Source organism: Trachurus japonicus, chromosome 3 (genome assembly GCF_045865225.1).
Source record: "Trachurus japonicus isolate A0001 chromosome 3, Traja_1.0".
NCBI classification, from domain to species: domain Eukaryota; kingdom Metazoa; phylum Chordata; class Actinopteri; order Carangiformes; family Carangidae; genus Trachurus; species Trachurus japonicus.
In genome coordinates this window covers 8,975,474-9,002,222 of record NC_140909.1, presented here as the reverse complement: position 1 = coordinate 9,002,222, position 26,749 = coordinate 8,975,474, and the positions used below count along the sequence as shown (strand labels likewise).

The following is a 26,749-nucleotide window of genomic DNA, read 5'->3' as shown; positions in this document are numbered from 1 at the left end:
GGCTCCATTCACACAATGTGTTCTCATGTTATTGCTAACTGGGTCTGAGTGATGAACAGTAAGGTGATCTACCATCATTGTTAGGTTGCCATGGTGCTGTTGCTTATTGGTATTAGCTGGTACCTGTTTTTATTCATGGTGGAAATTGGAAATCAACCTTGAAGTAAATAAAATATCTTATTAATTCGGTGTTTGTGCTGTTACACTCAGTTATAACGTGAACTTTATAGAAGAACCTTTGAAAGCGATTAGTATTTTTTATGAAAAAACTTGATAGATCATCTGTCAGTGAATCAAAACATGTGAATGCGCTGCAGCCTCAGTCACTGACATGGCGTCTGTAGGTTTATGTTTTCTCCTGAAGTCATGTGTCATCAGCTATCACCATCTGAAAGGCTCTGAGCTGACTGATGACTTGTCATCATGATACATCACAAGTACAGAAAATAATCCATCTTCTCTCTCAAAGGCCTCCAAAGCCCTGCAGAGCCGAGGCGACTGACTGCAGCCGATGTTAATTTCCATGAACCATTAATCCACATTTTCTTTTCTTAAGTGATCAACTAATATTTTTCTTTATTATTTGCCATCCATGTCAATTTCACTAGCAACCACTGACTGAGATTTATTGAAAGGACTTGTTTCATCAAGCCTATGCAGGCATTTGATTTGTAATAATATAGAATAGAGTAATGGAAAAGTGAAAAGGTTTATTGATTACCTTTGTTTTTAATCATTGCCTTATTAAAGGAAGGGTCTGTAGGATTTTCCCAAAAAAACAAACAGAAATTCTGCTTAATCATCACCTATGTGCTTCTCCTCATGTGGTGTTGACGGTGTCTGCAGAGCGGTGTTATAAAATAATGGCGTTACTAACAGCGCTACTTTTTTTTAGTAACAAATAATCAAAAAAGTTAATGTTTCCCCCGTTATCTCTGTTAGCTTTTCTGTCAATAAAGTGCACCGTTACTTGACTCAAGAAGTCCCATCCCAGAATAATACACCTGTTAAAGTGTTGGCTACGTTACATACACACATTTTTCGGTCCATCAACTAGTTGGAAAAAAGACGTTTATCACTCCATATTCCTCCGCACAGGCAGGTCCTGTGGAGTAGTAGTTACTTTTCCTGGTAATTAATTACTTTTAGAATGTGGAATGTCAGTTATTAACTCGTAACTACAACTAATGTCTTTTTTAAAAGTATCGTTCCCAACACTAATCAGGTTTCCATCCAAATGTATTGAAATTTTGAGTGAATTTTGTGAAAATGTACAAAAAGAAAATGCAAATTTATGCCCGTTTACATTTGCTTTGTTTTGCGTTTATTGGGAGAAGAAGAGCGCCATGAGATTTTTACAATTTGGAGTCACGTAAACATTTAATTTCCTCTCGGTCAGCTGGTGAAGTAGTCGTATGATGAGCATGACTTTTCTTTGCTGTTTTCCATCAAGTATTAAATTAAAATGTTTGCTTCTTTTATTAATTGCAGAAAAATCTCAGTTTCTTGGTCCCCCCACACATGTCTTCCACTTTCCTCCGCAAGACCGTAGCGGAGAAGGGTTTGATGTGAACAGCAGTTGAACATGAACATCGGTCCTGACAACTGCTTTCAGGCCAAAAATGTAACGTTGTGTTTACAAACTGCCACGATCAAACCTACAGACCAATCAGTGATTTCCAGCCACAATGAGAGGACAGTCGTACGTACATTCAACGTACATAAAGTTAAAGTTTTTGCCAGTCCGACAGTCTTTACTACATGAATATATAGAGTATTTTTCAAATAGCTTCATGAGGGTAAAAAACAAAACATCTCATTAAATGACTTTAGAAATCCCCTCTGTTTTCAGCCGCGCATGTTAGAGGCAAAGCAGCTTCATTGTGTTTTAATAATAGAAGACAAGAGGATGCTCCATACCTAGTCTCCATTTGCAGGCTACCCACTGACATTCAGCCCAATTACTCACACTTGCTTGGATGCCACTACAGCCAACAGGAGAGGATGTCCTTTAAAAAGTAAAGACAAGCAAGAGAAAAAGTTATGTCACTTAGATCCTCCAGGCATCTTTATGTTTTCTTTTTTTTTTCTTTCTCAGATACGCAGCAGAGCCTCCGTACGCTGTGGATTGCTCTTTTGAGAAAACATGGTCATTGTGAACCGTGTGGTATTTAATGGAAAAAATGGAAAATGGTTATGTCACGTTTGTTGAGCCCACAAGCACAAACAGCATCAGAGGCATTCGAGGGGTTTAAAACACAGCAGGAAGTCTGAGATGTGTTTGCACTATCAATTAAAGCTGTGGAGCTATCGGCTGTGTTGGTTACTGTGAAACTGGAAGCTGAGAACTAAGTTATTCAACATCTCGGCAAAAAAAAGTAAAAAAGTAAAAAGTATCACGTTTTTTGGAGCAGTTGTTCCGAAACAGGGAGCGTTTAACCTAAAAGATCGGTTCGGTTGGTCATATATGAGCTAGGGCTGCACGATTAATTGTAATTTCATCGCCATTGTGATGTTGTCAACATGCACGAACCACATTGCAAAGGTTGCCTGAAATGCAATGAGTACGTTTTATTTATAGGCGCACCTCATACCTGTAACCTGAGCTACACCGCTAGACGTAACGTAACAACACACGGCATCAATCGACATATTTGTATACTGGCATAACTTCTCATAGTCGACTGATAATGTTTGGAGTTTGTTTACAGTGCGCAAGATTTCCACTCTTCTCCTTCTCTGTTTTTGGTGTATTTGTGTTGGCAGTGTTACAGCGCCACTACAGGCCTGGTGTATGTAGGCTACTACTGTATAGCGCATTGAATCGTTTTCAGAAAGACACAGGAACTGTATGGTTAATTTCATGCACATGCACTGAATATTTGCTTATTTATCGCAAGCCATATCGTCATCGCGATATTGAACAGTGTCATTGAACATCGGACATTTTGGCTGATATGGTGCATGGGTCTAATGTGAACACACACAATGGTGCTGGGATGTGGGATAAAACAAGTGGCCAAGTTCACACAGAAAGGGTGGTTTCGCCCCACGGGCTGGTTCGAGCCGGGTTCAGGCAGAAAATATACAGGATTATAGGAAGGCTTCCTTTTTGGGGGCGGGGGGGTTGGGTCTCAGGTCGGGTTTGGGCCAAAAATATATACAAATGAGTCGGTTTGGGTCGGGTTGGGGCTTCAACCAGCGGTCGGGTTTTATTTTTCAGGCCCGTTGAGCCCTCTATTCCAGCGTTTTTGTTCTTCCTTCTGGCAAAGATATCTGACCAATGAGAGAACAGTTGGTTCACGCATGGTCATTTGTTTACAACTTTGGACAGCCTGGGACTTTTACCTTGTGAACACAAACGACCCAAAAGATAAATGCAACAATTGTACCGTTTTAGCCCCTGAATCGGAACAAAGCAAACAAGGCTGGCTGGCTTCTGGCTACTCTAAGGGCAGATCAACAAAGAGTAAACACAACTTTGACATGTTACTGTATCACATTATAAAACTGATATGTCAAATGTGCTTATTAATAGATGAACCAAGCACAGCTACATTAACTTTGTTTTGACTTTCAACCCTCTCATCTTTTAGCTCCACTTGGGTCTCCACCTGCTGCTCTCAAGCTGCTAAATGCTCCATTATGTTCACCAGGCTGAGATGTTTGAGGCTGAACAGTGAAGAGGAGAGTTTTTTTTATTTGTTGATGAGCAGTGAGACCGAGCTGAGAGCAGAGCAACTGTTCATATAAACATTGATGAGTGCAGCGTTAAGCATCCTGATCATTATCAGCTCTCCGAGGTAATGCGATTGCACTCGAGGACCCGGGAGAAACTGAAAGACAGCAGCTTCATTGCCACGATGATGATCATGCCTAAATTTGTGTCACTTAGATTTTTTGATTATATAATAGAGTGCATGAGAATGACTCGAGGCGTCAGCGATGATGAGGTGTCATTGTGCTCCGTTGTCGTCTGCAATGTTAATGTGGTCTTTGTGTCCTTTGTGTCTCTTTCCTCCGTTGCAGGGTGACCCCGCCAGATGGAGAGACTTCCCCTTCAGGTGCTCCTGGCTGCTCAGATGGGCCTATAGGTGCTATCGGTGGCGCCGGTGCTATGGCAATGCCTGCCACCTCCACCCTCTCGTTGCCCATGAGCCAGGGTAAACCCTCTCTGCGTCGCATCAAGGGCCGCATTCACCGCAGCAAGAGCCTAGACAGCATCGACCTGCTCGACGCCAACGTAAGTCTTGACACGCACGATGTAAACACCTAAACACGCAAAAGGAGCAAAACCGAGTCTGGAACTAACAGCTTTTTCATTGTGACTTCATTGGTTGATACGTTTCTCTCTATAAAACATCTGAAAATAGTGAAAAACGCCTGTTATAATTGTGTCTTGTTGTATTCCAAGGCAACAATTAGCATTACATGTTTCAAGAACTCCACCCATTCAAAACATTTAGTCCACCTGAACAGAACTGGTTTGTTTGGTTCATTTTATGAGGACTAGGCCATACGTATGAAAATAACCTAATAATATTCTGTCTCTGTAAACTTTCTATCGTTCTCTCTGAGCAAATCAAATCATAGCTCTCGTCTAACTAAACTTAAAGCAGAAGTAAGCGATCCGGTCGTTTTGGGTAATGCTGCGTTCCAGGCAGGCTTTTGAAACCGTCAATTACAGCTTCAAGTCACAACTTACGACTTTGTAGCGTTCCAGGCAACCCGCAACTCGTGTTTTTCCGACCTGTTTTACCTGTGAAAGTCACTATAACGGCCACTCGTAACTTCCGACCCGTGAACTCGTACCAGATCGAACTGGTACCACTTCACAGGTCGGAAAAACACGAGTTACGAGTTGCCTTGAACGCACCATAACGTCTTGTCAGCCGATGGAGTTAGCAGCCCCCGCCCTCGTCATGGATCTATTGGTCCTCGTCCCTACGTCACCACATTCAGGCGCGTCCCTTGGCTGCACACACAGCCCTTTATGCCGTTCTCTCTCCTCATTGGATAAAAAATGTAGGATACTAGAAAAGTTTTCTCCTCGGCTTACAGCAGAGCAGAGTGACTGACAGACCCGTGTTTCGGTCCAAACACTCTATGTAAGTGATTGCTGTCGGAAGATATAACTATTTAAGACTTATATTATTATATGTGTTATATTAACACAAATATATCACTTACTTCTGCTTTAACGTGTTTGGTGACTTTGTCAGACGACGTCACAGTTATAAAATCAGGATTTAAGAAGCAGCTTGGAAGTTTAATGGGCTGCAAATTCAGTGACTCTTTAATAGTTGCTCAAACAGAAACAGAAAGCCTCAGAGGATAAGAGGGAAGTCAACAGGTAAAAGGCTGAAACCAGCCGACAACAGGCAGAATGCAAACAGCTGTACCCGAGGTTTTAACCTAGTCTTGTTGTTTGTATTCTTTCAAAAATACCATTTTATAGTCCTGCATTAAATATAAGCTGTGATTACATTTACTAAATTACAGTTACTGTGATTTGATTTCAAGGGAGAATAAATGGCCAAGAAGTCCAAATACATTTTTTTGTTGTTGTTGTTGTTGTTATCCAAATGGTTTCATTCAGATTTAACAGTTACACAAAATACAGCAACACACACACACACACACACACATGCACAAGCACACACAGGATGACCTTTTGGTTATGCAATATTTCTTTGGTTTTCAGATGAGCACAGTTTAACACGTTCCATATGTCTCTCTCTCTATGACTGGTTTATTCTCATGAAAAGTATTAATCTGATAAATGATTGGGTAAGCTGCTTGGATCTAAAAACCCCTTACTAACTCTGGGATTGTCCATTGAGCTGAGAACTGCGTTTGGCCCACGCTCTCCACCGGTCAACTCAAAGCGTACTTGTGTACTTGTGTGTGTCTGTGCGTGTGTGTGTGTGTGTGTGTGTGTGTACCTATGAGTGTGTGTTTATGAGTGATGTGGCTTTTTGGGAAAGCAACCAGCGGTTTATGATGTAAAAGCATGCCAACCTGCTACTAATGCACGCTTGGTAAGGCTATTTTTTTTTTTTTTTTCTTTTTGTGGCATGGGGCCGCGATGGTCACTCAGATACAGATAAATCTCTCTCCTGCACAGCACCACTGAAATCCCCCCCACACCCCCCAACACCCACCTTCCTGCTACTTTCTTTATGTCTTGACTAGGGATGTCACGATTATTGTCAGAGAAATAATCACGGTACTACAGTTATCACAATTATTATGCATTAATTAATTTCACAACACTATGAATCGTGTAAAATCAAGTACAGTCAAAATATAATAACATTATTCATATGTTTACATAAAGTATTTCAAGTATCTATTAATATAGGAACAATTATTAATCCCCTAGAAGAAATGTTTGAAATATTCAGGTCATAAATTGTCATCTATACCAATTGTTTACATTTTTTAAATCGTTTTTTGGTTTGTTTTGTTTTCTTTAAATTAGAAATGACACGCTAACATTTAAATTCCTACCAATTCAATGTTACTTTACTGTAGGTAAATGGACCAGTATCTGTGCATTAACCTTTATTTTGGCGCATACTGTATATGGTTCCAACATCATCTTTTTTGCAAAGTAACGGTATTTAGGAATCTTTACGATTAATTCATTGTGGCGTTTAATACCGTGACATCCCTAGTCTTGACCCTCTGTAGATGTCTCCTTTAATAAATGTTCACAGTGTGATGTTTCCTCATCCACCCCCATCCTTCCTCTCCATGCTAGCAGTCTGCAGTGTGCATACAGTATGTGTGTGTGTGTTTAAATATCTGTGTGTGTGTGTGTGTCGGGTGCTCAGTATTTTAGCCGGCCTTAATTGGGAGCTGCTGCCTGGTGCTGGGTCTGTGTAAAGGAGTCATTATTCTTCCCCTGCACAGCAGCCAGACTGTCGTCAGGGCCGGAGAGGGACTCGTTATGATTACGTTTAAAAAGAAAGAGGCAGCATTTGCAGTTCAGACAAGTTAATCCATTATTGATGTGAAGGAGGGCTGAAGGTGGACAGAGGAAGTTGCAGGGCGAGGTGGGGGTGACAGTCAGCTGCAGCCGGGGACACACTGTTACACACACACACACACACACACACACTTACACACACACGTTGGCGTCTGTTTGACTGAATTTGTCAGTTTGATTGACGGCTGCCATGAAGTTCCCTGTCAGTTTCTAATTTTGAGGCAGAGGCGAAAATATCTCATGGATTTTTTAAAACAACCTTGGAGTGCTCTGCTGCGTAATACTTGGCAGTGAAACGTCTCTGGCCCCAATCCGAGTTTTCTTTTTTTTTTTTTTTTGGCTTTTTGTGCTTCTTTTCGTTCCTTTTCTACAGTGAAAGCAAGAGTGAGTTGTAGTGGAGCCGGAGAGAGGCAGATGGTGAATGAAACTTAGATGCAACTTTGATGTTATGTCATCTACAACAAACTCGTCTCTGGGTCGAGAGGTAGATGGGCTGTCCTACTAATGCAGCGCTGGGGTAAAAATGGAGCCGAGCAGTTGGCAGATACCGCGGTTTCACTTGTGGGTGATGTGACTGTATTGAATTCCAGGCCTGTAGATACATATCATGTAGATAAACACTGTATTAGATATCATGAACACATATTTTGTCAATCATCTTTGTTTCTACAAATAATAGAGTCCTATGAACAGTCTTCATTCACAGTTGATGATGATGAAGTGGAGATATTTATTCGCTATATTCTGCTATCTACTCATTTATTTGCACCAAACTATGACTATAATGACAATTATGTTTTTTTTCTCACAAACATTAACGTTATGTTAAAAGAGAAACAATATATTTGTAATATATATCATCATATTCATATACACGGTTGACCATAAATTTAGTTTTCAGACACATTCCTGTTTTTATTCCTATTATAAAGGTCAATTTTACCTTAATTTTCACAGTGATATGTTTGGAAGAGATTGATTATAAAGTTTTGAGAAGATATACCCTTTATCTATCAAGAATAAATCACATTGTCACAATCATTTACAGTAATGAGAAGAGAAAAAAAAATTCCAACTTTATGTGCAACAGTGCAGATGAGAAGAGTAGATGTCTTGAGCTTTAGCTTCAGCCTATACCTTTTCGGGTTAATTTATAGGATATGGTGCATTGTGTTGTATATAAATAAACATAAACAGATCAATCAATAACAGCCAGATACTTAAGCACTTATGATAATAATGACAAACTGCTGTAAAGTAGGTTAATAATAATAATACTATGTGGACGTCTGAGTGATGTTGCTGACAGCTCTGCTCTGTAGCTGCTTTAGTTGATGTTCACTTCACAGACAGACAGACAGAGAGACAGACAGGGTGGCCGACCACTGCAGAGCTTCTAAAGAGATGAGTAAACTGAAATCAATGTTGCGATGCTTAGAAGTTTACAGCATATTTAGACAAGTCTGTTCAAAAGCTGTCATGTTTTTTTTTTCTTTTATAATGTACAACTCCTGAGCAGCTTCTCTTAAAATGATGAGGAAGACTCAACACCCTGTCAGTCTTTTTAAGCACCTATTCTCAGTGCTTTTTAACACAAAGGCCTGTGTCTCTTCCTCAGCAAAACGAGAGTTACGGATGTAACTAAGGTTCTATGAATTCTGGATGACCGCCAGAGACGGTATGAAATACCTGGATAAGCATCACGCGCATGCGCAGATCGAGACATAATACCAACAAAGTCATGTGACCTGGGTGACGTAAGCGACCTGATAAAAGGGGCAGGCACCCAGAAATCGTCTCCTACAGAATCTTCTCGTCAAGATTCCGAGTGACAACGAACTCTGGCGGTCATCCAGAATTCATAGAACCTTAGTTACATCCGTAACTCTCGTTCTATTTCATTCTTCCTGACCGCCAGAGACGGTATGAAATACCTGGATGACCCATACCAAAAAAGTCATGAGGAATCCGCACTCACCGAGATTCAGTTGCAGACCGAAGGAACAGACAGGACAGCTGCCGCCACAGGATGGGGAGCGGCGACATTGACTCTGTAGTAGCGGGCAAAGGTACAGGAAGAAGCCCACGCAGCTGCAGCACAGATGTCATTCAGTGGAACACCCTTCAAAGCAGCCCACGACGTGGAGACGCTCCTGGTTGAATGACACTTCACTGGGGGGATCTGAAGGCCCCCGAGCCTGTATGCATGAGCTATGGTATCAACAACCCAATGCGAGAGCCTCTGTTTGGACAAGGCACAACCCTTCCTGTGCCCTCCATGACAGACAAACAGAGCATCAGACTTACGAAAACCAGCAGAAACCTCAATGTACTGTTTCAGGGCGCGAACAGGACAAAGAAAGGTGACACCAGGAGGTAGTTCCTCCACACCCGACTCTGGGGCAAAAGCCACCAAACTGATAGGTTGATTAACATGAAAAGCAGAAAGCCTCTTTGGTAGGAAAGAGGGGTTAGGCCACATAGTAACCCCCAATCCATCAGGATTCCACCGCAAACACTCACTGGCGATAGACAGGGCATGAAGCTCACCAACCCGCTTCGCAGATGTAACAGCGAGAAGAAAAGCAGTCTTGCAAGACAGCCACCTGAGGTCAGCGTGTTCCAGGGGCTCAAATGGAGGAGAACACAGGGCTTCCAGGACGACAGGCAAATCCCAAGAAGGCACCCTAACAGCATGTGGAGGCCGCAATCGGAGAGCACCTTTGAGAAACCTGCCCACCAGAGCATGTGATCCCACAGATTGACCATCCACAAAGGCATGTCGAGCAGAGATGGCAGCAACATACACCTTTATAGTAGAGGCAGAGAGCCCCTTATCCAGCAACGTCTGCAGGTATCCGAGCAGTACAGGTACAGAGCAATGCTCTGGGTCCACATTCTGACCACCACACCAACCAGCAAAGAGTTTCCATCGGTTGGCATACAGCAGCCTAGTCGAGGGTGCACGAGCACTGACTACGGTCTGGACGACAGCCTGATCACAAAGATTCAGCAACGAGTCCGGCCCTTCAGGGGCCAGACATGCAACTGGAGGCGTTCCGGTTGAGGATGCCAAATGCTCCCCCCCAACTGCGACAGGAGATCCTGCCTCCGTGGGAGGGGCCAAGGTACCCCGTTGAGAAGCCGATGGAGAAGAGGAAACCATATTCTCCCGGGCCAGAAGGGAGCCACCAGCAACACTGAGTGATTGCTCCTGTCTATCCTGTGAAGCGTCAACATGAGCAGTGGGACTGGAGGAAAGGCATACAGGAGGCGGTCTGGCCAGGAGTGTGCCAGAGCATCCTGCCCCAACGGGCTGGTTGGTTCCGAGAGGGAGAACCACAGCAGACAGTGCGTTGACGCTGCTGAGGCGAATAGGTCGACCTCCGCTCTGCCGAACCTCTCCCATACCATCTGAACCACCGTGGGGTTCAGCCTCCACTCCCCCGGAGGAGGCTTTTGGCGGGAAAGCATGTCTGCGGCTGTGTTCAGCACACCCGGTAAGTGCATCGCCCTGAGACTCGCAAGGCGAGGTGAGGCCCAGTGAAGGAGCCACTGAGCCTCCCGTAGGGAATGTCTGGACCTGGTTCCCCCTTGGTGGTTTACATGATAAACCGTCGAGGTGTTGTCTGAGCGAACGAGTACATGCCTCCCTTCCAAGAAGGGAAGGAAGTGCCTGAGGGCTAAGTGTACCGCACGCAATTCCAACACATTTATGTGCTGGAGTCTCTGCTGAGGACTCCAGGTACCCCTGACCGTCCTGTGGTTCCAAACAGCGCCCCAGCCCAAGAGGGAGGCATCTGTTACCACCACCTCCCGACGGGAAGGAAGAGAACCCAAGGGAACACCGCTGGAGAGATAGGCCCTGCTTCTCCAGGGTTTGAGAGACTGGAGGCACTTGCCTGAGACCACCACCATCCTGCCTTGGTGCCTCTTGGGGTCGAGGTCCAAACCATTGACCCACACCTGCAAGGGGCGCAGTGAGAGGAGTCCCAGGGGGACGACCGCTGATGCAGCTGTCAATTTTCCCAGCAGCTGGAGAAACAGACCATATGTCAACCTTACACCTTTCCGAACACGTGAGACAAGGTTGAGAATGTCGTCCACCCTCTGTGGGGAAGGAAAGGCCTTCATCATCACCGAGTCGAGGACAACCCCGATGAACACGACCCGTTGACTGGGAACTAAACAGCTCTTTGCGAAATTCACAGTAAGACCCAACTGGTTCACATGGGTCAAAAGACACGTTGTGTCGCGAATGGCCTGCTCGCGAGTCGCGGAGCATATGAGCCAGTCGTCCAAGTATGGCAGAATACGAACGCCCTTGCTCTGCAGCGGCGAAAGTGCTGCCGCAATGCATCTGGTGAAGATGCGAGGGGCGAGTGAGAGTCCGAAGGGGAGAACACGGAACTGGTACGCCCGTCCCTTGAAGGCAAAACGAAGGAACTGTCTGTGGTGCGGTGCAACTGGCACATGAAAATAGGCATCCTTCAGATCGATGCTTGTGAACCAATCTCCCTCTGAGACCACCTGAAGAACGTCTGCTGTGCGAAGCATATGAAAACGAAGAACCTTTATGAACTGGTTCAGTCGTCTGAGATCGAGGATGGGGCGAAAACCCCCGTCCTTCTTCGGAACAAGGAAATAAGTCGAATAGAACCCTCTCATTCGATCTGAACTTTTTACACACTCGATGGCGCCTTTCTCCAGAAGCACCGAAATCTCCCGTTCGAGAGCCAGAGACCTTAGGGGGTCCTTGACCACAGTCATTCTGACCCCGCTGAACTTGGGGGGTCGACGCCTGAACTGAACACTGTAACCCTTGGAAAGAGTCAACAACACCCAAGGGTCTGAGGTCAGGGCCTCCCACTGGCCTAGATGTTGTGGGGAGAAACGGCTGGCGCCCGGATCTAGGCAGTCAGGTCCGACCCCCGCGGCCTCTGGGCAGCTTGGGGTTTCGGTCCGCAGGTGGACCGTACCTGGGCGCCCTGTCTTTAGGCGCCCGAAAGGCAGGCTGCTGAGGGGCCCTATGGAAGCGGCCCTGCTGGGACGCGGGGCGGCCGGCTCTTGATTCACCCTGAACATTGGCCGCAGAGCGGGGAGCACTAGCGTGCCTTGGTCTAGGCAATGGTGCCTGGCGTAAGTCAGCAAACTGTTGCTTAACTTTATTCACCTGCACACTGCGCTCCAAAGCCTGCTGGGCCGCAGGTCCAAACATCTGGCCTGGAATGACAGGTAGCGTGCGGAGTGTCTTCCTACATGCTTCCGACAAGGGGGACTGGGCAAGCCACACTTGGCGCCGCGCCAAGGTCAAGGTGGACATCAGTCTCCCAAGCTCTCTGGTCATGAAGGCAAACGCCTGGAGTGAAGCATCACTGAGGCCTTGTGCCTGAGCATCTGCTCCAGCAGTCTGGAGAGTCTGTGACAGAGCCAGAACCAGGTGGGAAAGGGAGTTACCAATACGCCCCATCCGAGCCGCTATATCATAGCTCTTAGTAAGGAGGTCATCAGTTATCCTACACTGTGGGCGTGGACAACGGGCATCAGGTCTGAGAGCTTCATCAGGAGACACTATCAGAGAAGCGATTGAGGCATCAACGGTAGGCATCTGATCCAGACCATATTGGTCGGCGTCCCTCATGGCAGCCAGAGCTCTGCAGTCACTTGGCAGGTGAAGGAAAGTCTTGGGGTCTGGCCAACATCTCTGAAGTTCAGTGATGTATGGCTCAGAGGGTGGAACCCTGAAGGAAGATGGTTGAGGGGCATGTTTGAAGAAAGCATTAGAGGGAGCAGCCTCCACAGGGGCAGTATCTAACCCAAGCCGAGAGATGGCCAGTTGGATGGCCTGTTTAACTGTAGAAAGACTGGCCTCAGCGTCCCTCAACGAGTCTGCACCCGACTCATGAGAGTCTGTCACAGAGGGAGGGGGGGATCCTCCCTCCAGTTCCTCCTGTCCCCCTGCTTCATCGTCAGTAAAAAGATTCCCAGAGGCCGCAATAGAGAGCGTGTCCTCGTCTTGCTGGCTAGCCACCTGGGGCAAAGAAGCTAGGCTATCACCCTCAGCGTAGCTCCGTGATGGCCTTTCAAGCGGTGGTTCTGAGGCAGCGGTGCAAGCATCCGAGGGACCACCAGTCTGCAGACTAAGGAGGAGGGCCTTAATCTGGGCAAACTCAGAGGCCAAAGTGTCCACTTTAAGGGCCAAGGGTTCATCGCCTGTCCGTTTCTTCTTAGTGACGGGGGCATCGTCATGTGTGTGTCCGCGGCGCTTGGGGCCGCCGGAAGGGGGTAACCCAGCCCCAGCAAAGCTTTTATCAAGTTTAGCCAACCTCGCAGTCCTTTCTGCTAATGGCATGCAGGTGCAATTAATGCAAGCGCCTTCAGTCAGTGCTTGCTTAAGGTGTTCAATGCCGAGACACGAAGGGCATTTGTCATGGCCATCCTCTGGGCTCAGAGGAGCCATGCAGGAGGTGCAAACACACAACATAGCTACAGAGGCTGTAGTATGGCAGTTGAGCGGGAACACTCAATACAGTCCACAATAAATCAGCAAGTGACGCCGAAAGGTGAGCGGTGTAGCTGCAGGGCGAGAACACCCAGCTACAACCAGCCCAGCACCGTGTCACAGTGAAAAAATAGCACCAGCGGGTAGCGGCGCTGCAGCAGAGCGAGTAACACTCGGCTACGAGTCCGTCAACCCAGCACCTGTAGTGCGTGAAGCCGAAGTTGTAGCAACAGAGCGAGAAACACTCCGCTACAAACAAGCTAACGATGTAGCAACAGAGCGAAAAAACTCCGCTAGCCCGCCGGAGACTTTTTTTTTTTTTTTAATAATTTTTAGCACCGTAGGTAGTGTTTGCTAACCACCGAAACAGCCGTTAGGGAGGAGAAAAACACCTCACGAGGGCAGCAGTAGCAGGAAGCTAGATGGCTAACAAACGAGGTAATCAACCCAGCTGAGCGGAGGCACTTAGCGGGGATGAAGCACGCCCGCCGGCGATGAAAAACAAGCTACTTACCTGTCGCAGTCCGAGCAGTGGTCGGATATGCACAGCGGGGATGAGCGCCGGATACGCAGCCTCTGGAGGACGAAACCGTAGCTCCAACCGGTCGTGGTTACGAGGCTACTGGCGTATGCGGCAAGCTAACAACAACAACAACCTGTGTGTGCGCTAAGGCGAGAAGATGAAAAGGAGACGATTTCTGGGTGCCTGCCCCTTTTATCAGGTCGCTTACGTCACCCAGGTCACATGACTTTGTTGGTATTATGTCTCGATCTGCGCATGCGCGTGATGCTTATCCAGGTATTTCATACCGTCTCTGGCGGTCAGGAAGAATGAAATAGAACTATTTTTGGGTCATGTGCAGATTTCACCATGCAGAGGTGCATAAAAACTGTCTTTACAGAACACATTTTGTCATGTTAACTAAATTTAAATGCAAAAACTGGACCCTGATGATTTTTAAAATTAAGTCATTACATTTTAATGTCAATATGCATACAATTCATTTTTTCAAAGGTGAAAATAAGATGTTATTGTGGTGTTTCATACTTTAATAATCAGCATCTTGCAGCCTCTTTAGCTTAAAGTTGGAGGAGTTGTTATAGGGAAGATTCATTTTCATCTTCATCCATCAGCCCTCCTCTCAACTAGACCTCAGGCAGAGACGTTCTGGTCATATACAACCATGTTTTAACTTCTTCAGCACTCAGAGTTTAGAGTTTGCATCGTCTCCCCTTTTCCATCAAGAGTATTGAAGATGCAGGGGGAAAAAAAGAAAGCTTCAGTATCTGTTTCATCTCACTGAGCGCTCGCTCAAAGCAACAGTATCGGCTGCTCGGAGCATGTTACACAAATACATTAGCCTCCATTCTCATGCTCTCATGCTGTGGACCATCACAAGATGTCCACGAGTGTAAGACTCGAGCATGAATAATAGATGGAAGAAATGATCTGCTACATAATGCAGTGTTTTCTTTCTTTAACTCGCAGCTATTTTTGTGCGATAAAAACCCCGGCACTGTGGAGAGAAGGAGAATCTGAAAAAGTCTGTGGTTAAACTGGGTGAACTCACCTGGGATTTTTTGCTGTTATTCATTCAATACAGACCGATGGCTCCTCTCCTCTATTTGTCTTCTAATGCAAAACAGCTGCCAATGTGCACTTCACTGTGGAGCACATGATTGATTCTTTACACCAATGTCAGACGATAGATAGATGTGTCTCTGTGTGTGTGTGTGTCTGTGTGTGTGTGTGTGTGTTGGTGTAAAGTGTGAAGTGTGACCTGATACGTCCTTGTCCTTGAACTGAAAGTACACACTGGTTTGGTGAGATCCATGTGGCACAGCTCTCTGTCTGATCACAGGGCTCTGGTTTGACTCCAGATAGATCCTGCTGTGCTGTGGCCTTCATTTTCCACTTAGTCTGCCCAAATAAGACGACGAGATATGAAAAAGTTTTCAAATGAGGGCTAAGGGTTTTTCTAAATGACAGAAAAAAAACAGCCTTATTTTTAGTTTTACCTCTGTGTATATATTCTGGATTTGATTTTTATTCTTTTTGGGTTAATTGTCGGTGCAAGCTATTTTTAGAACGGCGGAGCAGAGCCGTGAGCTGCTCAGAGCTACGCTACGGAGGCTAATGGGATTTCTTGGTTTCCCTCATCAAACTCATCAAATACACAATCCAACAACTCCAAAACGCTGTGGTGGACAAGTTGTGACCTGCACATTCACCACGCTATGAGATAATATCAGAACGTTACCAGACAGAGTTGTTTTAGAGGTAAATTCATGCAAAACCGCTGATGCGTGTTCCTGTCGGGGTCAGTTTTTCGGCAAGCAGTCTCTGAATTTACCTCTAAAACAACTCTGTCTGGTAACGTTGTGTTATTATCTCCTAGTGTGGTGAATGTGCAGGTCACAACTTGTCCACCAGAGCGTTTTGGAGTTGTTGGATTGTGTATTTGATGAGTTTGATGCGGGAAACCAAGAAATCCCATGAGCTTGCGGCTCTGCTCCGCTGTTCAAAAAATAGCTTGCACTGACAATTAAAGGTAACGAACCTACTGCTATGACTATAGGTATTATGGCAATGGGCCAAAAACGTTCGTTGAACAAGGGGGGGAGGAGGGTTAGAGGTGAGTTTTTACGACAGTTAAAATATGCACTCTGAAACTGTAGGGGGAGCTCTGTAGAGAAAAGCGACCAAAACAGAGAAAAAGCAACCGGACCTGCATAGTTCCCCTTTAAGAGATGTAGTTTAATGCTGTTAATGCACTGTATTTTTAATTCCCACTCCCCACAACCTCTGTGATCACTCAGCAATGAGCGTTAGAGTATTTTTATATCAAAATCCCTCTCTCTTCTGTCTGCATAAAAACATTAGTTCAACCAGCCATGTGTAATTGTTTGTATTCTAATAAAACCAACACATTTATTAACCTCACCCTCATACATCCCTCTGCAGCTTTGTCTCGTGCTACATTCACTGTCAGGAAACATGAACACAGACCCTGTAAACCGTTTCAACAAACAGCTTATGCTGTCGTTTTTTCCTGGCGAGCCCATGAGCCCTGTTTCTTATTTTACTCCTGAAGCATTTCTGTGATCACACATCCTGTATGCTAATTTGGTATCACTCTCATATTATTAGCACTGGTGTAAATGGAAGTTACCTGTCAAAGCAAAGTGAAAGTGGATCTTTTGCATCGTCCTTATTATTTTTGTATAGATTTTTCTTTCTTTTTTTTAATGCATGTTTGGATGCATATCATTTCATTTGTTTATACCACACAACCACGGTGAAGGTCTGTGTGACATCATTACTCATCCCCCAACTCGTCCCATCCCCCAACCCCGATCTTCACACCCTCCCTCTGATCCCATCGTCAATGGGCCAGATATTATAACAACTCCAACATGGCTGCAGACGTACATGCACCGAAAGCACCAACAGCGTTTTTTAAACGTACTCATGTATTATTAATTCACATATTATGTATTTACCGTGTATTTACAGCGTCTGCAAAAAAACATTAACCATTTAACTGGTTTCAGTGCACATGTAAATGTTTGCATGCACAACAGGAAGTCAGTGTATATTTACATATAAACATGAGTCCTCTGTACCTGCAATACAACACAGTACATTATATTACATCACATTACAGCCACTCTAACACAGACATGTGTGCATGTGCATTGAAGACCTTGAAGAAGGCGAAATGAGGCTAGTGAAAAAAGATGAAAGGGTAAAGAAGAAAAAACAAACACAGAGTCCAATTTGGTTCTTCTGCAGAGATGAAAACAAAAACAGGCGAACCACCACTGCAGATCGGCTACGATGTGTTTTTACGTTACCACAAGTGGAGGTCTCATTAACTCGTCTTCATTCTTTACATCAAAATAATAAAGAGCCTCAATAAGAACTTGAGCCAGTCATATAGTGAGAAGTGTGTGATGATCGTCTTTATTCATTTGAATGGAAACAGGAATCAAAACCTTCTTAATGATTAAATTAAGGAGCAAAATCCGAGCTAATAAGTTAGATTTCACTGAATAGCATCTGATTTTAGTTTAGTCAAGTCACAGTTTAAAGCAAAACAACCTCAGTCGACCAAAGTGCTGTACAGTTATAATAAGGAAATACACTATAGTTCATCACGGACAATATAATGATAAATAAAACAATACAAGGATTAGTAAGAACTCAATTCAAAACAAACTTAGAATAAAAGAGAAAGTCAAAAAGAGAGCCAAGATTACAGTACTCGCTTCGCTGGAGAAAAGATTCTTGTAGAACTCCAGATGTGGAGGAATCTGTCTCAGAGACTCTGAACATCATTATCATCACACACCTGCTGGGTTGGTTGGTGGATCCAAACCAGAGACACAGACGCTCAAACAGTGACCGACAGAAAGAGAGAGAGAGAGAGAGGGGGAAAAAAGGAGAGATTACAAAAAACAGAGTGATGAATGTGAGGGAGGAGTGTCGGTTATGACATGCATGGGCCATGTGAGGGATGAGAGAAAGGTTTGACAGCAGGGAGCAGGATGTTCCTATTAGATGAATATATTTTCCCCTGGATCGACAGGAGGCTCCACGGACCCGACGCCTTATAACTCACTCTGCTCATCCCCGGTTCTCTCAAGGCACAGCGGGACAAAAATTGCATCTCACATACGAGTCGTTTATCTTACCTGAGTTAAAACGGGCCACTGGAGATTGTCCTCTGCCCCTCTGTGTGTGTGTGTTTGTGTGTGTGTGTGTGTGTGTGTGTGTGTGTGTGTGTGTGTGTGTGTGTGTGTGTTTGTGTGTGTGTGTGAACTGGATGTGGCATTACGGCAGCGACAGCAGTGATTATTTCTGAACAAATGATTAAAGCTACGAGTTAAGCCTCTGGGATCATCACACCACCACCATCAGCCAAATGGTGCTGAGTTTGTAAGTTGTTGTCAGTCCACCTGTTACTTCTTTTTTTTAAATTATTATTATTATTATTATAACAAACACAAAATAACACGTATTCAACATAAGACTACAACAAAACATACATTTAACAACAGAAATAGATCAAAACATATCATCAGTATGTGCATACTACATATCTTTCACTTTTAATACACGCACCATAAATTCATATCATAACTCCAATAGATACAGTATATGATTAAGTAATTCACTCTACAGCAAATACATGAAAGAAAGAAAACAAACAAACATTACACTTTATTGAATCTTCATCCCAAGTTGTTGTTATTGCCAATAATTCCCATCTTTTTATCTCTTTGTTAGCAAATAATGATGTTTAATGGACAGTATAAAATATATTGTACACCTGTTACTTCTTCTATAGACGGTGACGAGGCAGATAATCATGTACAGGTTTATTAAAAAAAAAAAGTCAATTTGAAATTCAATAGGTGTCTTTTTGATGTTATTTAATTCACATCACTGTATCAGGTAGTGAGCATGAATATGTGTGTCTGTGTGTGTGTGTGTGTGTTTGAGGCTGAACTATTACAGCAGGTGTCTTGACTGCAGGTTGTTATCACTGTTCTACACACACACACACACACACACACACACATAAACACACACACACACACACATACACACATGCACTCGCAGTGTGAGGCTCCAGATATATTTCTGCTGGATATATGATGCAATAAAGAGAAAGCTGCACACAGAGCCAGCAGGCAACATCTGACTGAGGCTTTGTCTTTACCGTCCTCTAGGGGCAGCACTAACACATTTATTTATTGACAGCATACATAAATTCAATGACAAGGCATGTTGTAGAATAGATGATACTCTATTTCTCTTGTCTGTCTATTGTTTTTAATATTGATTGAATGGTTAAACGCATCAGCAGATTCCTGGCTGTCAACAGAAAATATGAAATACATTTTCTCATGTTACCCATTGATTGTGCAATCTATACAATACTGGCGGAAAATAACATAAAACATGTACTTAAGCACTTTGTGTAAGTATTTGAAGTATTCAACTCGAGATTTTCTGCTTTAATACTGCTTAAACTTCTACTACTACTACATATCCCTGAGAAATATTGTGCGTGAGTGTGTTTATCCAACAGATGTAGTGGCTCTGCTGATTAAGATTTTACAAAACATGAGCTGGGGTTTATAAAATATTACACATTGTGACAGATTGAACCATCCGACAGTGTATAATTCAGTTAATCATTCAACAGGTACAACATCAAACTGCTGCTCAAGCATAAATATATCAGCAAGAAAAAAAAAATCCATCCATATATCGTGTAATATTATTAAACCGACAATATCCATTATGTAAAACAATCTGGGATTTGACTTTTTATGCTTAAAGAACATTTTTCTGTCAATATTTATTCATTTTGATATTGTGTCTACTACTGTTACTACTAATAATGATGATGATAATATATCGTCACTATATGTTACTGTTCCAGCTCATGGTGTTTGATCGTTTCTGCAGGCGGTGGCTTCACTTCGTGACATGTGGGGCGGCCGATGACGACCCCTCCCCTCGTTAATTGCATTTGCCGTTAATCAGCTGTGAATCTATAGATCTATAGCTCTCAGGCTCCCTATGGCGTTTGATTTTTGACCGGAGTGATTCATTAGCTGTTTAAATACACGGAGAGCCTCTGCATAATGACACGCTCCCACCCTGCCCCTCATGTTTCACTCGTCCCCGTGGCTGCACACACACACACACACACACACACATACGCACACACACACACACACATCCCATAATGTCAGAGAGGAAGGGCAAGGCAGGATCAATGCGGGTTCTATAGATAGATGAAGCGATGATCTATGACATCCACATCCAGCCTGTAAGTGAGAAGGCCCTTATTTAACACAGGGTCATATGGAACAGTTCACATGAAATTAAATTAAATGAATCAATCACTCTTGGTTTGCACTCGTGTGTGTGTGTGTGTGTGTGTGTCTGTGTGTGTGTGTGTGTGTGTGTGTGTGTGTGTGTGTGTGTGTGTGTGTGTGCGTGTGTGTGTGAGATCTTTGGAGAGCAGTGGCTGATGGGATGCCTGGTCGCGTACAACAACGAAGGCAGGAAGTGTGTGTTCATATTAGTATGTCCGGCGGTCTGCTGTCCTCTGTGTGATATTGATTGGTCGCATTAGGGAGTCTGCAGGTCAGCATTTCTCAGATGGGAGGGGGTGGGGTGGATGTGGGGGGGGGTAGAAGAAGAAGAAGAAGAAGAGCAGGATGGAGATGGAGGAAGGCAAAGAGGAGTTACTAGACAAATATGCCAAAAATTAAGCCTGAACTTTGCCCGTCTTTTGTTATTCTAATTTATAACTCCTCTTTTTTATTTATTAAATAGTTAGTAGTAGATAATAGATAGTTCAACATTTTGGAAAATCCCATTGCAGTAGGTTCTTTACCTTTATTTGTTGGTGCAAGCTATTTTAAGAACAGCGGAGCAGAGCCGCGAGCTGCTCAGAGCTACGCTACGGAGGCTAATGGGATTTCTTGGTTTCCCTCATCAAACTCATCAAATACACAATCCAACAACTCCAAAATGCTCTGGTGGACAAGTTGTGACCTGCACATTCACCACGCTATGAGATAATAACAGAACGTTACAAGACGGAGTTGTTTTAGAGGGAAATACAGAGACTGCTTGATGAAAAACTGCCCCCGACAGGAACGCACATCAGCGGTTTTGCATGAATTTGCCTCTAAAACAACTCTGTCTCGTAACGTTCTGTTATTATCTCATAACGTGGTGAATGTGCAGGTCACAACTTGTCCACCAGAGCGTTTTGGAGTTGTTGGATTGTGTATTTGATGAGTTTGATGAGGGAAACCAAGAAATCCCATTAGCCTCCGTAGCGTAGCTCTGAGCAGCTTGCGGCTCTGCTCCGCCGTTCTAAAAACAGCTTGCACCGACAATTAAAGGTAACGAACCTACTGCTATGACTATGGGGATTATGGCTATGGGCCAATTTGCCAAAATGTTGAACTATCCCTTTAAATGAAAACGCCTGATATAATGTATTTTTGCACTTAATCCGTTACCATTTAGTGTTGTTTTGTTTTCCTTCATGAGTCCCTATAATGTTTTGTTTTTTGCACTTTTGTAATCATCCTCTTTGAGAGAGAAAAACGAGAGGAGTTACTACGTAGAGGACACGGGCAGAGAGAGGATGGGATGAGGGGGAGCAACTACAAAGCGTGATGGAAGGACGGAAAATTAAAGCAGAGGTGAATGATGAGTGATGTATTGATTGAAGAAAAGTAGTAGTATTGATGTTGTTTCTCTCACATGACCACAAACTCCCCCCCTCCCCTCCCCCCTCTACACACCGGATCCCTGCCCTATATAGTATTGATCCAATCTGCTTCAGATGGTTAAAGATGACCTATTGTTCCTGCCTTCGCGCTCTTTGTTTACAGTATATTAATAGTCTTTTTTTTTTTTTTTGTTGCTCAGCATCACATTGGTAACTGTCAATACTGAATAAATAACATTAAGCACTCTCACTTCACTTCACACAGGGGCAGAATTAATCGTATCGATCAGACCAGAGACCAGCATGACATGACATGACATGACATGACAGCGGCCTGGACGGTCGTTTTCCAAGGGAGGAAGCCAACTTTGTTGTAGTTGTTGAAAAAAAAGCTTTAATTTACTCACGGCGGCGCGTTCTTCTCTTATTAAACACTTAGGAGCCATTTTCAGCCTCAGCGACTGACAGTGTTTCCTCAGTGACCTTCAGTAGCTCTGGTGTTTTGAAGTAATTTTAGCTTTGCTTTGCTTTCACTTCACTTCCGTCTCTCTCTCTGTATCGGCTCTGTAAATGTTTTGCTCTAAATAATTCATCGCACTTAAAAGCAATCACAACACCTCGTATAGTCATGAGTTAAATTACCCTAAAATGGCATTAACAATTCCCCCCTATCTTCATGTTTTCATCTTAATTCGCGGTCTGTGGGGTTTTAAAGGCCCCGCATGGCGTGACAGTTGTGAATACGGTCGACGGCTCGCGCATTAGATGTGTTGGATTATGAAAGAGGAGGATTGGGTTAATTTATGACTCCAGCGTTCGTCTCGTACCACGTGGCAGCAGCAGCAGCAGCAGCAGCATCGTCGTCGTCTAAACGAGTTGGGATGGAATTTAGGCCCTCTCCCCTGTTTCCATGGCAACGCAATTACTCTGCTGCCTGCCGCCCAGCCCATGGGTGTGGGAGGTTAAGGTGATATGAGGCGCACGGGGTTAAATCACCGTCAATGGGCGGCTTTTATGTTGAAAGAGCACAGAGGGAAATCAGGCTGAAGTGTTCAGTTGTGTCAAAATATTCTTTATTCCTTTGTTTGTTTAATATTTATGGTGAGCTATTATTATTATTATTGATAGTAATTGCTGGACACATGCGGATAAATTAAGTTTATAGCTGCTTATCCACCATATAATGATCAAATATGTTTTTTACAGCAGCAAATGATTATTATCGATACTATTGATTCCTTCAATCTTTTGATTGATCTTTAATAAATCAATGGTTTTGTCCTTGAATTTTTGGGGAAAAAAAGCCTAAATAACATTAACGAACTGGTTATTTTCAGTGTTGTAGCACTTTACCGTGCTGAAAGTAGCTCCCTTCTTTAATGAACTGGTTATTTTCAATGTTGTAGCACTTTACCGAGCTGAAAGTATCAGCTCCCTTCTTTTATTCGTGTTATTTACAAAGTGCAGCAATGTGTTAAACCAATAAGAACAAAACAAGAATGGAGAGAAGGAGGAACCACAGAGTATGTAAAGGAATAGAAATAATAAAAAGGACGTATAAACTCTATATAACAATATAAAGCACAGAGTAAGATAAAAACAAAGACACAAAGAGGTAAAAGTAACAGATAAGAGCACTTAGGTAAAACTGTGCAATGAAATAAAGGACATAAGAACAGAGACTAAATAATAAAATAAAGATAATTAGGATACATTAAAGCTATAAAAACAATGAAATGAAAGAAATACAAAGAAACTGATGTAAAGAAGAGGTAAAGAATAAAAGATGACATTGGGTAAAAGTGAATTTCAGGAAACGTATAAAAAACAAACCCTCCTGCTCGTCTGAAGTCTTTAACGTGTCAGTGGATCGGAGCGTCACCTCTGTCCATGTGCTTCACTGTTTCAGCAGCGTCAGGTGAACACCAGCACCTCCTCCTCTCTCTCTCTGTCTCTGGCCTCTTCCCTCCACACCGGCTCCTCCAGCGGCTCCGGTTTCATGTTTGACTTTTATTTTCCCTCTCGACTAAATTGACCACCAGAAATGTGAAACTCCAGTAAAGTGAGACGCCCTCGGGGGGGGGGGGGCGCGAGGAAGTCATGATGCCAAACCTGCAACCTGGCTTTGTGGCATCTGTCTGCAAGCGAGTGAAAAAAAACAACAAAACGAAACAAGAGGAAATGGGTTAATCAGAGCCGACGGGTGTGTGTGTGTCTTTCTGTCCGTCACTGCATGTGTGTGTCTATGTGTGTGTCTATGTGTGTGTGTGTGTGTGCCTCAGGAGGACTGGTTGTTGGGAGACAGGGGGGCTCTCAGGATGGATTCGTCAGGAGCCGGGGGCTGTGCTGTGCACCATTAGGATCAAGGTTGCTATTTCAGGATGCTACCTGCTGAGGGATGTACTCTGCTCACAGTTCTGATGGCCCCTCCGCCCAAGTCCATTAAACCAGGCAGAGACGGTCTGAGCTGCTGCTGCCGAGTAACTGGGATGGGACCCGTTTCCACAGACTGACCACTTATTTCAGTGCAGATATTTATATGTTAAAGGGAGGGATAGTTCAACATTTTGGCAAATTGGCCCATTGCCATAATCCCTATAGTCATAGAAGTAGGTTCGTTACCTTTAACACTAGAACCGCCGTGAGGTCATTTTGACCTCTCGCACTTCTTAAAATGCACATAAATCTGTTTGCGTAAAAACCCTATGTCTCCCAGTCGATGACTTTTCCTAAAAGTGTGTTCTACATCATCTTATGCGTTTTCATGATTCTAGTATAAAAGAGAACGAAGAAAATTGTGATTTTACCTAGAACCGCCAAGAGGTCATTTTGACCTCCATTCATTCTAATGCAAAAATGGTAAATGGACTGCATTTATATAGCCATATACATTATATAACCAGCCAGACACACAGTTCAAAACACTTTATAGTAATGCTTCACATTCATATACACAAACTTACTTTACAAAAAATAACAATAGTCGTTGCTAGGCAACCAATATAGCCAACTCTTTATTTTTCTATTTTTCGAACAGTGTGTGTATATAAAAATGTATAAAATTGATTTTCCAATCATTGCAATCTGGGCTAAATAATGTCCATTTAGTCACTCAGTTTGTCAGTTAGTTAGTTAGATAGTTAGTTATTTAGTTAGTTAGTCATTTTGACCTCATCCCACAACACAACACGAGTTCAGATATTAGAAAGTTGTCAAAGAGTTGAACACAGTGTCAAACAGATAAAAAATGAACATTACTCATAAACATTGAACATAACAATGACAGTCCCTTGCTCTCATGAGAAATGGACATGAATTCAGAAATTTGTAACAATTTTGAAAAATGTTATATACACACACTGTTCGAAAAATAGAAAATTAATGAGTCGGCTATATTGGTTGCCTAGCAACGACTATTGTTATTTTTTGTAAAGTATGTGTGTGTATATGAATGTGAAGTATTACTATAAAGTGTTTTGAACTGTAGCTGTGTCCCAATTCAGGGGCTGCAGCCTTCGGAGGACCCAGCCTACGCGGTCTCCGGAGGCAACGGCTTCGGAGCCTCCTCCGGGGGCTGCATCAACGGTCGGTAAATGGGACGGTCTAGCCTTCAGAGCATTTCCTGATCCGAACGTAAACAACGGCGTAACGTAAACAACGGCCGGACGTTAAACATTTAAAAGTAGCGCTTGCAACAGCTCTACCGCTCCTCCACCCCTCACTTTTTTTTTTTTTTTTTTTTTTAAAGAAGTAGAATCAATACAAGGGCAGTTATCATTAATATACTAATAAACAAACCATTGAACAGCAGCCAGGGGGGTAGGCTATTGAATAGAGAATAAAGAGAGCACAAGTAATGTGTTTTCATAGCTTTCTTATTAAAAGTTGTCACACACAAGATGCTTTGCCTCCGCTCCTCACCTGTGCAGCCAGAGCAGAGCAGAGCTCAGCAGCGGGCAGCCACACCTCCGAGCCGGCCGCAGAGCCGGGTTACCATGGCTACAGCACAGAGCTGCTCCGTTCGATAGCTAACGGCTAGGTTGCTAATAACAACAACGGTGCAGCAAAGCATCTTGGGATACGGGAGGCCGCGAAGGATAGTAGCGGTGCATCCTCCGAATGCAGGGGAAAGGAGGACGCATTTGGAGGCTGCATTTGGAGGACCCTTCGAATTTAGACGAATTGGGACAGCCTTCGCGCAGCGCTGTGACGTAATCGGCCTTCAAATCCACCCTCCGAAGGATGCAGCCCCTGAATTGGGACACAGCTTGTGTGTCTGGCTGGTTATATAATGTATATGGCTATATAAATGCAGTCCATTTACCATTTTTGCATTAGAATGAATGGAGGTCAAAATGACCTCTTGGCGGTTCTAGGAGTACATGGAATGTTGGCGGTTCTAGTGTTAATTGTCGGTGCAAGCTGTTTTTAGAACGGTGGAGCAGAGCCGCGAGCTGCTCAGAGCTACGCTACGGAGGCTAATGGGATTTCTTTGGTTTCCCTCATCAAACTCATCAAATACACAATCCAACAACTCCACAACGCTCTGGTGGACAAGTTGTGACCTGCACATTCACCACGCTATGAGATAATAACAGAACGTTACCAGACAGTTGTTTTAGAGGCAAATTCATGCAAAACTGCTGATGTGCGTTCCCGTCGGGGGCAGTTTTTCAGCAAGCAGTCTCTGAATTTACCTCTAAAACAACTCCGTCTGGTAACGTTCTGTTATTATCTCATAGCGTGGTGAATGTGCAGGTCACAACTTGTCCACCAGAGCGTTTTGGAGTTGTTGGATTGTGTATTTGATGAGTTTGATGAGGGAAACCAAGAAATCCCATTAGCCTCGTAGCTCTGAGCAGCTCGCGGCTCTGCTCCGCCATTCTAAAAATAGCTTGCATCGACAATTAAAGGTAACAAACCTACTGCTATGACTATAGGGATTATGGCAATGGGCCAATTTGCCAAAATGTTGAA

General features: G+C 43.8%; 1 protein-coding gene across 23 annotated transcripts in view; it reads left to right on the top strand.

Annotated features, from left to right (window-relative positions):
* tjp1a (tight junction protein 1a) overlaps positions 1-26,749 on the top strand; it is a 128,705-nt gene that overhangs the window by 20,944 nt on the left and 81,012 nt on the right. For all 23 annotated transcript variants that reach the window (XM_085759671.1, XM_085759628.1, XM_085759558.1 and 20 more), the window contains exon 2: positions 4,030-4,243. In XM_085759671.1, coding sequence (XP_085615797.1) covers positions 4,030-4,243 — 214 coding nt within the window. The remainder of the gene's footprint in view (positions 1-4,029; positions 4,244-26,749) is intronic.